At 57.7% G+C, this 12,844-nt stretch overlaps 1 protein-coding gene across 1 annotated transcript in view; it reads left to right on the plus strand.

Moving 5' to 3' along the window:
* LOC132808784 (histone-lysine N-methyltransferase 2B-like) overlaps positions 1 to 12,844 on the plus strand; it is a gene marked incomplete at its 3' end in the record, with an annotated part of 72,512 nt that overhangs the window by 34,500 nt on the left and 25,168 nt on the right. Inside the window, 1 exon segment of the mRNA XM_060822235.1 lies at positions 10,674 to 12,361. Coding sequence (XP_060678218.1) covers positions 10,674 to 12,361 — 1,688 coding nt within the window.

Raw genomic sequence — 12,844 nt, forward strand, 5'->3', positions numbered from 1 at the left:
TCGGAGGGTCAGTGCTGAGGGAGTGCCGCACTGTCGGAGGGTCAGTGCTGAGGGAGTGCCGCACTGTCGGAGGGTCAGTGCTGAGGGAGTGCCGCACTGTCGGAGGGTCAGTGCTGAGGGAGTGGGCACTGTCGGAGGGTCAGTGCTGAGGGAGTGCCGCACTGTCGGAGGGTCAGTGCTGAGGGAGTGCCGCACTGTCGGAGGGTCAGTGCTGAGGGAGTGCCGCACTGTCGGAGGGTCAGTGCTGAGGGAGTGCCGCACTGTCGGAGGGTCAGTGCTGAGGGAGTGGGCACTGTCGGAGGGTCAGTGCTGAGGGAGTGGGCACTGTCGGAGGGTCAGTGCTGAGGGAGTGCCGCACTGTCGGAGGGTCAGTGCTGAGGGAGTGCCGCACTGTCGGAGGGTCAGTGCTGAGTGAGTGTGCACTGTCGGAGGGTCAGTGCTGAGGGAGTGCCGCACTGTCGGAGGGTCAGTGCTGAGGGAGTGGGCACTGTCGGAGGGTCAGTGCTGAGGGACTGCAGTTGTGCGATCAGTCCTTTGAAAACAGACGACAAAGGCCATTGACAGGGTTTGTCTGTGGGAGTTTGATGTGCACGAATTAGCTGCCGTGTGGCTTACTTTAGCACAGTGACCTCCAAACAGGTTCTTCAGTTTCTGGGTGATGGCAGCAGGTTTGGAAATTCACAGACCCTTCAGTAGGTCTCCTTGCATTCAGCTGAGGGGAGAGTACGCTTTCCTATAATCAGTGGGAGATGGGTCGTGATATGAATGGGCCAGACTGACTGACCTACTTCATTCCAGTTCCTGCGCCTGTCTATCACTGCTTTAATCTGAGATACCATACTAAGGGGACAGGTCTGTCACTGTATAACCCTGAGATAGAATACTGAGGGGACAGGTCTGTCACTGTATAACCCTGAGACACAATACTGAGGGGACAGGTCTGTCACTGTATAACCCTGAGACACAATACTGTGCGGACAGGTCTGTCACTGTATAACCCTGAGATAGAATACTGAGGGGACAGGTCTGTCACTGTATAACCCTGAGACAGAATACTGAGGGGACAGGTCTGTCACTGTATAACCCTGAGACAGAATACTGAGGGGACAGGTCAGTCACTGTATAACCCTGAGATACAATACTGAGGGGACAGGTCTGTCACTGTATCACCCTGAGACACAATACTGAGGGGACAGGTCTGTCACTGTATAACCCTGAGATAGAATACTGAGGGGACAGGTCTGTCACTGTATAACCCTGAGACACAATACTGAGGGGACAGGTCTGTCACTGTATAACCCTGAGATACAATACTAAGGGGACCGGTCTGTCACTGCCTAACCCTGAGACACAATACTGAGGGGACAGGTCTGTCACTGTATAACCCTGAGACACAATACTGAGGGGACAGGTCTGTCACTGTCTAAACCTGAGATACAATACTGAGGGGACAGGTCTGTCACTGTATAACCCTGAGACACAATACTGAGGGGACAGGTCTGTCACTGTCTAAACCTGAGATACAATACTGAGGGGACAGGTCTGTCACTGTCTAAACCTGAGACACAATACTGAGGGGACAGGTCTGTCACTGTATAACCCTGAGATACAATACTGAGGGGACAGGTCTGTCACTGTATGACCCTGAGACAGAATACTGAGGGGACAGGTCTGTCACTGTATAACCCTGAGACACAATACTGAGGGGACAGGTCTGTCACTGTATAACCCTGAGACAAAATACTGTGCGGACAGGTCTGTCACTGTATAACCCTGAGACACAATACTGAGGGGACAGGTCTGTCACTGTATAACCCTGAGACAAAATACTGTGCGGACAGGTCTGTCACTGTATAACCCTGAGACACAATACTGAGGGGACAGGTCTGTCACTGTATAACCCTGAGACAGAATACTGAGGGGACAGGTCTGTCACTGTATAACGCTGAGACACAATACTGAGGGGACAGGTCTGTCACTGTATAACCCGGAGACACAATACTGAGGGGACAGGTCTGTCACTGTGTAACCCTGAGATAGAATACTGATGGGACAGGTCTGTCACTGTATAACCCTGAGACACAATACTGAGGGGACAGGTCTGTCACAGTATAACCCTGAGACACAATACTGAGGGGACAGGTCTGTCACTGTATAACCCTGAGACAAAATACTGAGGGGACAGGTCTGTCACTGTATAACCCTGAGACACAATACTGAGGGGACAGGTCTGTCACTGTATAACCCTGAGACAGAATACTGAGGGGACAGGTCTGTCACTGTATAACCCTGAGATAGAATACTGAGGGGACAGGTCTGTCACTGTATAACCCTGAGACACAATACTGAGGGGACAGGTCTGTCACTGTATAACCCTGAGACACAATACTGAGGGGACAGGTCTGTCACTGTATAACACTGGGGTGCATACTGGTGGGGACGGGTCTGTCCCTGTATAACACTCGGATACAGTACTGGTGGGGACAGGTCTGTCCCTGTATAACACTGGGGTACAGTACTGGTGGGGACAGGTCTGTCCCTGTATAACACTGGGGTACAGTACTGGTGGGAAACAGGTCTGTCACTCTATAACACTGGGGTACAGTACTGGTGGGGACAGGTCTGTCCCTGTATAACACTGGGGTACAGTACTGGTGGGAAACAGGTCTGTCACTCTATAACACTGGGGTACAGTACTGGTGGGGACAGGTCTGTCACTGTATAACACTGGGACACAGTACTGGTGGGGGACAGGTCTGTCCCTGTATAACACTGGGGTACAGTACTGGTTGGGTTAGGTCTGTCCCTGTATCACACTGGGGTACAGTACCGGTGGGGACAGGTCTGTCCCTGTATAACACTGGGGTACAGTACTGGTGGGACAGGTCTGTCCCTGTATAACACTGGGGTACAGTACTGGTGGGGACAGGTCTGTCCCTGTATAACACTGGGGTACAGTACTAATGGGGACAGGTCTGTCACTGTATATCACTGGGATACAGTACTGGTGGGGACAGGTCTGTCCCTGTATAACACTGGTGTACAGTACTGGTGGGGACAGGTCTGTCACTGTATAACACTGGGGCACAGTACTGGTGGGGACAGGTCTGTCACTGTATAACACTGGGACACAGTACTGGTGGGGACAGGTCTGTCCCTGTATAACACTGGGGTACAGTACTGGTTGGGTTAGGTCTGTCCCTGTATCACACTGGGGTACAGTACTGGTGGGGACAGGTCTGTCCCTGTATAACACTGGGGTACAATACTGGTGGGGACAGGTCTGTTAGTGTATAACACTGGGGTACAGTACTGGTGGGGGACAGGTCTGTCCCTGTATAACACTGGGGTACAGGTCTGTCCCTGTATAACACTGGGGTACAGTACTGGTGGGGGACAGGTCTGTCCCTGTATAACACTGGGGTACAGGTCTGTCCCTGTATAACACTGGGGTACAGTTCTGGTGTGGACAGGTCTGTCCCTGTATAACACTGGGGTACAGTCCTGGTGTGGACAGGTCTGTCACTGTATAACACTGGGGTACTGTACTGGTGGGGACAGGACTGTCCCTGTGTAACACTGGGGTACAGTACTGGTGGGGGCAGGTCTGTCACTGTATAACACTGGGGTGCAGTACTGGTGGGGACAGGTCTATCCCTGTACAACACTGGGGTGCAGTACCGGTGGGGACAGGTCTGTCCCTGTATATCACTGGGGTACAGTACTGTTGGGGACAGGTCTGTCCCTGTATAACACTGGGGTGCAGTACTGGTGGGGGACAGGTCTGTCACTGTATAATACTGGGTACAGTACTGGTGGGGACAGGACTGTCCCTGTATAACACTGGGGCACAGTACTGGTGGGGACAGGTCTGTCACTGTATAACACTGGGACACAGTACTGGTGGGGACAGGTCTGTCCCTGTATAACACTGGGGTACAGTACTGGTTGGGTTAGGTCTGTCCCTGTATCACACTGGGGTACAGTACTGGTGGGGACAGGTCTGTCCCTGTATAACACTGGGGTACAATACTGGTGGGGACAGGTCTGTTAGTGTATAACACTGGGGTACAGTACTGGTGGGGGACAGGTCTGTCCCTGTATAACACTGGGGTACAGGTCTGTCCCTGTATAACACTGGGGTACAGTTCTGGTGTGGACAGGTCTGTCCCTGTATAACACTGGGGTACAGTCCTGGTGTGGACAGGTCTGTCACTGTATAACACTGGGGTACTGTACTGGTGGGGGCAGGTCTGTCACTGTATAACACTGGGGTGCAGTACTGGTGGGGACAGGTCTGTCACTGTATAACACTGGGGTACAGTACTGGTGGGGACAGGACTGTCCCTGTGTAACACTGGGGTACAGTACTGGTGGGGGCAGGTCTGTCACTGTATAACACTGGGGTGCAGTACTGGTGGGGACAGGTCTATCCCTGTACAACACTGGGGTGCAGTACCGGTGGGGACAGGTCTGTCCCTGTATATCACTGGGGTACAGTACTGGTGGGGACAGGTCTGTCCCTGTATAACACTGGGGTGCAGTACTGGTGGGGGACAGGTCTGTCACTGTATAATACTGGGGTACAGTACTGGTGGGGACAGGACTGTCCCTGTATAACACTGGGGTACAGTACTGGTGGGGGCAGGTCTGTCCCTGTATAACACTGGGGTACAGTACTGGTGGGGGCAGGTCTGTCCCTGTATAACACTGGGGTACAGTGCCGGTGGGTACAGGTCTGTCCCTGTGTAACACTGGGGTACCGTACCGGTGGGGGCAGGTCTGTCCCTGTATAACACTGGGGTACAGTACCGGTGGGGGCAGGTCTGTCCCTGTATAACACTGGGGTACAGTGCCGGTGGGGACAGGTCTGTCCCTGTATAACACTGGGGTACAGTACTGGTGGGGACAGGTCTGTCCCTGTATAACACTGGGGTACAGTGCCGGTGGGGACAGGTCTGTCCCTGTATAACACTGGGGTACAGTACCGGTGGGGACAGGTCTGTCCCTGTATAACACTGGGGTACAGTGCCGGTGGGTACAGGTCTGTCCCTGTGTAACACTGGGGTACCATACCGGTGGGGGCAGGTCTGTCCCTGTATAACACTGGGGTACAGTACCGGTGGGGGCAGGTCTGTCCCTGTATAACACTGGGGTACAGTGCCGGTGGGGACAGGTCTGTCCCTGTATAACACTGGGGTACAGTACCGGTGGGGACAGGTCTGTCCCTGTATAACACTGGGGTACAGTGCCGGTGGGGACAGGTCTGTCCCTGTATAACACTGGGGTACAGTACCGGTGGGGACAGGTCTGTCCCTGTATAACACTGGGGTACAGTGCCGGTGGGGACAGGTCTGTCCCTGTATAACACTGGGGTACAGTGCCGGTGGGGACAGGCCTGTCCCTGTATAACACTGGGGTACAGTACTGGTGGGGACAGGTCTGTCCCTGTATAACACTGAGGTACAGTACCGGTGGGGGCAGGTCTGTCCCTGTATAACACTGGGGTACAGTACTGTTGGGGAGAGGTCTGTCCCTGTATAACGCTGTGTTACTGTACTGGTGGGGACAGGTCTGTCCCTGTATAACACTGGGGTACAGTACTGGTGGGGACAGGTCTGTCCCTGTATAACACTGGGGTACAGTACTGGTGGGGACAGGTCTGTCCCTGTATAACACTGGGGTACAGTGCCGGTGGGGACAGGTCTGTCCCTGTATAACACTGGGGTACAGTGCCGGTGGGGACAGGTCTGTCCCTGTATAACACTGGGGTACAGTACTGGTGGGGACAGGTCTGTCCCTGTATAACACTGGGGTACAGTGCCGGTGGGGACAGGTCTGTCACTGTATAACACTGGGGTACAGTACTGGTGGGGGACAGGTCTGTCCCTGTATAACGCTGGGGTACAGTACTGGTGGGGACAGGTCTGTCCCTGTATAACACTGGGGTACAGTACTGGTGGGGACAGGTCTGTCCCTGTATAACACTGGGGTACTGTACTGGTGGGGACAGGTCTGTCCCTGTATAACACTGGGGTACAGTGCCGGTGGGGACAGGTCTGTCCCTGTATAACACTGGGGTACAGTGCCGGTGGGGACAGGTCTGTCCCTGTATAACACTGGGGTACAGTGCCGGTGGGGACAGGTCTGTCCCTGTATAACACTGGGGTACAGTACTGGTGGGGACAGGTCTGTCCCTGTATAACACTGGGGTACAGTGCCGGTGGGGACAGGTCTGTCACTGTATAACACTGGGGTACAGTACTGGTGGGGACAGGTCTGTCCCTGTATAACACTGGGGTACAGTACTGGTGGGGGACAGGTCTGTCCCTGTATAACACTGGGGTACAGTGCCGGTGGGGACAGGTCTGTCCCTGTATAACACTGGGGTACAGTACTGGTGGGGGACAGGTCTGTCCCTGTATAACACTGGGGTACTGTACTGGTGTGGACAGGTCTGTCCCTGTCTAACACTGGGGTACAGTACTGGTGTGGACAGGTCTGTCCCTGTATAACACTGGGGTACAGTACTGGTGGGGACAGGTCTGTCCCTGTATAACACTGGGGTACAGTACTGGTGGGGACAGGTCTGTCCCTGTATAACACTGGGGTACAGTACTGGTGTGGACAGGTCTGTCCCTGTATAACACTGGGGTACAGTACTGGTGTGGACAGGTCTGTCCCTGTATAACACTGGGGTACAGTACTGGTGGGGACAGGTCTGTCCCTGTATAACACTGGGGTACAGTACTGGTGGGGGACAGGTCTGTCCCTGTATAACACTGGGGTACAGTGCCGGTGGGGACAGGTCAGTCCCTGTATAACACTGGGGTACAGTACTGGTGCGGACAGGTCTGTCCCTGTATAACACTGGGGTACAGTGCCGGTGGGGACAGGTCTGTCACTGTATAACACTGGGGTACAGTACTGGTGGGGACAGGCCTGTCCCTGTATAACACTGGGGTACAGTACTGGTGTGGACAGGTCTGTCCCTGTATAACACTGGGGTACAGTACTGGTGGGGACAGGCCTGTCCCTGTATAACACTGGGGTACAGTACTGGTGTGGACAGGTCTGTCCCTGTGTAACACTGGGGTACAGTACTGGTGGGGACAGGGCTGTCCCTGTATAACACTGGGGTACAGTACTGGTGGGGACAGGTCTGTCACTGTATAACACTGGGGTACTGTACTGGTGGGGACAGGTCTGTCCCTGTATAACACTGGGGTACAGTACTGGTGGGGACAGGTCTGTCACTGTATAACACTGGGGTACAGTACTGGTGGGGACAGGTCTGTCCCTGTATAACACTGGGGTACAGTACTGGTGGGGACAGGTCTGTCACTGTATAACACTGGGGTACTGTACCGTGCAGCAGTTTGTTAATGATGTGTAAGTTCCGGGAGGAGGTGTTTTGAAGATGGTGCATTATGACTGTGGCAGTTCTCCTGTTTGTCAGATCAGTGAGGCTGTGTCTGAAAGCAGAGTGACGATTTGCATCATTTCCTGTTGGCAGCTCTGCTGCCTCCCAGAGCTGTGTGTCTAAATTTAGCCTGTCGTGGGATAGGCGGGTCCTGACTCTAATCTGTCAAAACGCCTTCGCTCCTGCCCAGATAGCAGGAGGGGAGCACTCGCTCTCGTGTCGAGGTATTCACCTGAGCCCTGTGGGATCGCTGTGTGTCGCTGAGAAACGAACATGACCTGAGGCCTCTGTTGTGATCTGCCTGGGTCTGATGTGCTTTCTGAATGTACTGACCCTCTTGAGCTTTGAGAGGAACAGGACTCAGCCAGGGTTCGTGCTCCTGATCACTGCCCAGTGATCCCTGGGTTAGAGAGAGAGAGAGAGGGGGGGGAAAATCAGCCAGGGTTCCTGCTCCTGATCACTGCCCAGTGATCCCTGGGTTAGAGAGAGAGAGAGGGGGGTGGAAAATCAGCCAGGGTTCCTGCTCCTGATCACTGCCCAGTGATCCCTGGGTTAGAGAGAGAGAGAGGGGGGGGAAATCAGCCAGGGTTCCTGCTCCTGATCACTGCCCAGTGATCCCTGGGTTAGAGAGAGAGAGAGGGGGGAAATCAGCCAGGGTTCCTGCTCCTGATCACTGCCCAGTGACCCCTGGGTTAGAGAGAGAGAGAGGGGAAATCAGCCAGGGTTCCTGCTCCTGATCACTGCCCAGTGACCCCTGGGTTAGAGAGAGAGAGAGGGGAAATCAGCCAGGGTTCCTGCTCCTGATCACTGCCCAGTGATCCCTGGGTTAGAGAGAGAGAGAGGGGGGAAATCAGCCAGGGTTCCTGCTCCTGATCACTGCCCAGTGACCCCTGGGTTAGAGAGAGAGAGGGGGGAAATCAGCCAGGGTTCCTGCTCCTGATCACTGTCCAGTGATCCCTGGGTTAGAGAGAGAGAGAGAGAGAGAGAGGGGGGAAATCAGCCAGGGTTCCTGCTCCTGATCACTGCCCAGTGATCCCTGGGTTAGAGAGAGAGAGAGGGGGGGGAAATCAGCCAGGGTTCCTGCTCCTGATCACTGCCCAGTGATCCCTGGGTTAGAGAGAGAGAGAGGGGGAAATCAGCCAGGGTTCCTGCTCCTGATCACTGCCCAGTGACCCCTGGGTTAGAGAGAGAGAGAGGGGAAATCAGCCAGGGTTCCTGCTCCTGATCACTGCCCAGTGACCCCTGGGTTAGAGAGAGAGAGAGGGGAAATCAGCCAGGGTTCCTGCTCCTGATCACTGCCCAGTGATCCCTGGGTTAGAGAGAGAGAGAGGGGGGAAATCAGCCAGGGTTCCTGCTCCTGATCACTGCCCAGTGACCCCTGGGTTAGAGAGAGAGAGAGGGGAAATCAGCCAGGGTTCGTGCTCCTGATCACTGCCCAGTGACCCCTGGGTTAGAGAGAGAGAGAGGGGAAATCAGCCAGGGTTCCTGCTCCTGATCACTGCCCAGTGATCCCTGGGTTAGAGAGAGAGCGGAAATCAGCCAGGGTTCCTGCTCCTGATCACTGCCCAGTGATTCCTGGGTTAGAGAGAGAGAGGGAGGGGGGAAATCAGCCAGGGTTCCTGCACCTAACGTATTCAGCTCTGGCTATGTCTGTGCATTCATTCAGGATTCCATTGGAAATGGTTGGGATGATGAACACAGTGGAATGTTTTCCTGCCTGATCTTGCATTATGAAATCGGGTTTCGTTTATGGGGTGATGGTGGACAGAGAGTGTGTGAGCCCACGGGTCGGAATCACTGAGGAGGGAGTCCAACTTCCTCACCAACAGGGCGGGAGTGGGCACTATCGGAAGGCCACTGCTGAGGGGGTGGGCACTGTCGGAGGGTCAGTGCTGAGGGGGTGGGCACTGTCGGAGGGTCAGTGCTGAGGGGGTGGGCACTGTCGTAGGGTCAGTGCTGAGGAAGTAGGCACTGTCGGAGGGTCAGTGTTGAGGGGGTGGGCACTGTTGGAGGGTCACTGCCGAGGGGGTGGGCACTGTCGGAGGGTCAGTGCTGAGAGGGTGGGCACTGTCGGAGGGTCAGTGCTGAGGAAGTGGGCACTGTCGTAGGGTCAGTGCTGAGGAAGTAGGCACTGTCGGAGGGTCAGTGTTGAGGGAGTGGGCACTGTCGGAGGGTCACTGCCGAGGGAGTGGGCACTGTCGTAGGGTCAGTGCTGAGGAAGTAGGCACTGTCGGAGGGTCAGTGCTGAGGGAGTGGGCACTGTCGGAGGGTCAGTGCTAAGGGAGTGCCGCACTATCGGAGGGTCAGTGCTGAGGAAGTGCCGCACTGTCGGAGGGTCAGTGCTGAGGAAGTAGGCACTGTCGGAGGGTCAGTGCTGAGGAAGTAGGCACTGTCGGAGGGTCCATGCTGAGGGAGTGGGCACTGTCGGAGGGTCAGTGCTGAGGGAATGGGCACTGTCGGAGGGTCAGTGCTGAGGGAGTGCTGCACTGTCGGAGGATCAGTGCTGAGGGAGTGGGCACTGTCAGCGGATCAGTGCTGAGGGAGTGGGCACTGTCGGAGGGTCAGTGCTGAGGGAGTGGGCACTGTCGGAGGGTCAGTGCTGAGGGAGCGCCGCACTATCGGAGGGTCAGTGCTGAGGGAGCGCCGCACTGTCGGGAGAGTTGTCTGTCGCTGTAATGTGCATCTCCAACAATATCTGGGCGTTCAGCTGTCCCTGTGTCCCTCCGTAAACCTCTGTCCTTCCACACAGCCCTGAAAGCCCTCATGTGGTGCCCAGTTCCCTGTGCCTCTGGTAGTTGCTGCCAGTTTTAATCTGCCCTGTCCACTGTGATGCTCATAGGGTCAAAGCACCTGTGGAATCCCTTTGCCCGCACCCCCTCTCTATCTCTGTCTGTCTCCTGGGTCACCGTGCTCCCAGCGACTCTCGTGTTGGGATCCATGTCTGGATTGGAGAGGCCCCTGCTGATTGATCGATTGTCCTCCCGGAAACTGATCCCCAGTGAAGCTCATGTTTCTCCGGGGAGAGGGTTCTCCTTGTTTCAGTTAGAAATGGCCAACCCCTTCATTCACACCCCTCCCCCCAGCACCCAGAGCAGGGGGACGGGGTTGGGGGGCAGTGGGTCAGTCAGGCTGTGCGCCCCACAGTGACGTTCCGCAGGGGCTCCACGTGGTCAGACCCGAGGGTCCGGTGCAGCGTGATACCCTCGTGCTTTCTGTCTCTATCTCTGTCTGTCTCTGTGTCTCCCTGCAGATCGCCAAAACAAGGAGCAGCTCACCCGCAAGGACGCACAGAATTTACCCCCCTCACTCCCTCCTGCCCCCCCGCTTCCTCCCCCACCCCCACCCCAGGTGACACAGGATGCAGGCAAGTCCCAGCTCCCGCGGCAAGGCCAGGTGCCCACTGGCAGTGGCCATTCTCCCCGCGGTCCTGGTAGACCGCCTCACCGCAAGGTGGCGTCTCAACCCCTGAGGTCAGGGGTGGGGGCGAGACCCAGGGCCCGAGACCTCGGCCTCTCGCTCCTGCTCAAGCTCCAGCCGCACCCCGGGAGGAGGAGAGGGTCCGGCAGATCCCTGGCGCTGAAGTTGGCCCAGGCTGCGGGGAGGAGGAAGGTTCCCGGGGTGGTCTCCACCTGCAGGAGGAGCCTGCGCTTGCGGAGACCTGGGGGAGGGGGGCTGGGGCCGGTGGGGAGAGGGGCGGGCAGGAGGGGGCCCGGGCGGAGGGGGAGGCCGGCAGGTTCGGGGAGCGTCCGGCCCGGGCGCGGGAGACCACTGCTACCTACAGCGCAGGGGCGCTCGGCTGCCACTCCAGCACCATCACCACCACCTCCTCCCCCTCCTGCTGCTGCTGCTGCTGCCCCTCCCTCGCCCCCTCCCTCTCCCTCTCCCCCTCCCCCTCCTCCAGCCCCATTTCCCTCTGCTGCCCCTCCCCCTCCCCGCGCCGCCGCACCGCCCCTGCGCCAGGCCAAGTACCTGAAGAACATCCGCCAGTTCATCATGCCAGTGGTGAGTGCCCGCTCCTCCCGGCTCATCCGGACGCCCCGGCGGTTCATCGACGATGAGGGTGGGGCCCAGGCGGGTGGGGGCCCTCCCCAGGTCTCCCCCGCCCCCGAGCCCACCCCACCTCCCCCGGGCAGGGGTCCCGGGAGACCCCGGCGCTGCGCCACCCCCGCTCTGCGCTGCCCTCCTGCGGCTGACCCCGACCCTCGTGCCCCAGCCCCTCCCCCTGCTGGGCGCCGCGCCCTCCTGCGGCAGCCCACCTTCACCTGGGGCACCCCTCCCCACCGGGACGACCCCCCCACAGGGGGTTTCGGGGCTTCCCGCCCCTCCCCCTTCAGCCCTGGCCCCGCGCCCGCCTCCCCCTCCCCTGCACCCCAGCCCCCTGCGGAGGTGGCGTCCGCCCCCGAGCCCCGCCCCCCGGAGCAGCCAGCCCACTCCATGAGGACCCGCAGCCGTCGCTCGGAGCCCCTTCCCCCTCCCCCTCTGCCCCCCGGACCCCTGCAGACTGAGCTCCGCCCCGTCTCCCCCCGGGGGTCACCACAGGATGGGGGCGTGCAGGCTCCTGGCTCCCCTCCCCCACCCCGGCCGGCCGACAGTGACGGGACCCTCCCCGAGCCCCCCGCCCTCCGAGAGGAGGAGGAGGAGGGGCCGGGCGGTGTGTCGGAGGGAGCCGTGGCTGAGCGGTGCCGGGACAGTGAGACTCAGACGGATGGAGGTCCCAAGGTGGAGAGCCCGGGAGGGGAGCGGGAGCAGGAGCAGGAGCAGGTCCCTGTGCCCCCTCCCGCGGAGCTCAGTAAGGTGACGGAGTTGGAGCTGACCCAGAACCTGGCCAATCACTCCCTGTGTATGTCAGCCATGGACAAACGCATGGTCAACCTTCTCAAGGCAGCCAAGGTGCAGCTCATTAAAATCGACCAACAGAAACACTGGAAGGCCCAGCAGGTAAACTCCCTGACTCCTGCCTGCTCTCTCTCACTGTCTCTCTCTCCTGCCTGCTCTCTCTCACTCTCTCTCTCTCTCTCTCTCCTGCCTGCTCTCTCTCTGATGCCTGCCTTGTCTCTCTCTCTCTCTCTCTCTCTCTCTCTCTCTCTCATACACTACTGCCTGCTCTCTCTCTCTCCTGCCTGCTCTCTCTCTCTCCCCTGCCTGCTCTCTCTGTCTCTCTCTCCTGCCTGCTCTCTCTCTCACTCCTGCCTGCTCTCTCTCTCTGATGTCTGCCTTGTCTGTCTGTGTCTCTCTCTCTCTCCCCTGCCTGCTCTCTCTGTCTCTCTCTCTCTCCCCTGCCTGCGCGCGCGCTCTCTCTCTCTCTCTCTCCCCCCTGCCTTCTCTCTCTCTCTTTCTCTCTCTCTCTCTCTCCCTGCCTGCTCTCTCTGTCTCCCCTGCCTGCTCTCTCTGTCTCCCCTGCCTGCTCTCTCTGTCTCCCCT

This window comes from Hemiscyllium ocellatum (assembly GCF_020745735.1).
Source record: "Hemiscyllium ocellatum isolate sHemOce1 chromosome 38 unlocalized genomic scaffold, sHemOce1.pat.X.cur. SUPER_38_unloc_5, whole genome shotgun sequence".
In the NCBI taxonomy this organism is placed as follows: Eukaryota; Metazoa; Chordata; class Chondrichthyes; order Orectolobiformes; family Hemiscylliidae; genus Hemiscyllium; species Hemiscyllium ocellatum.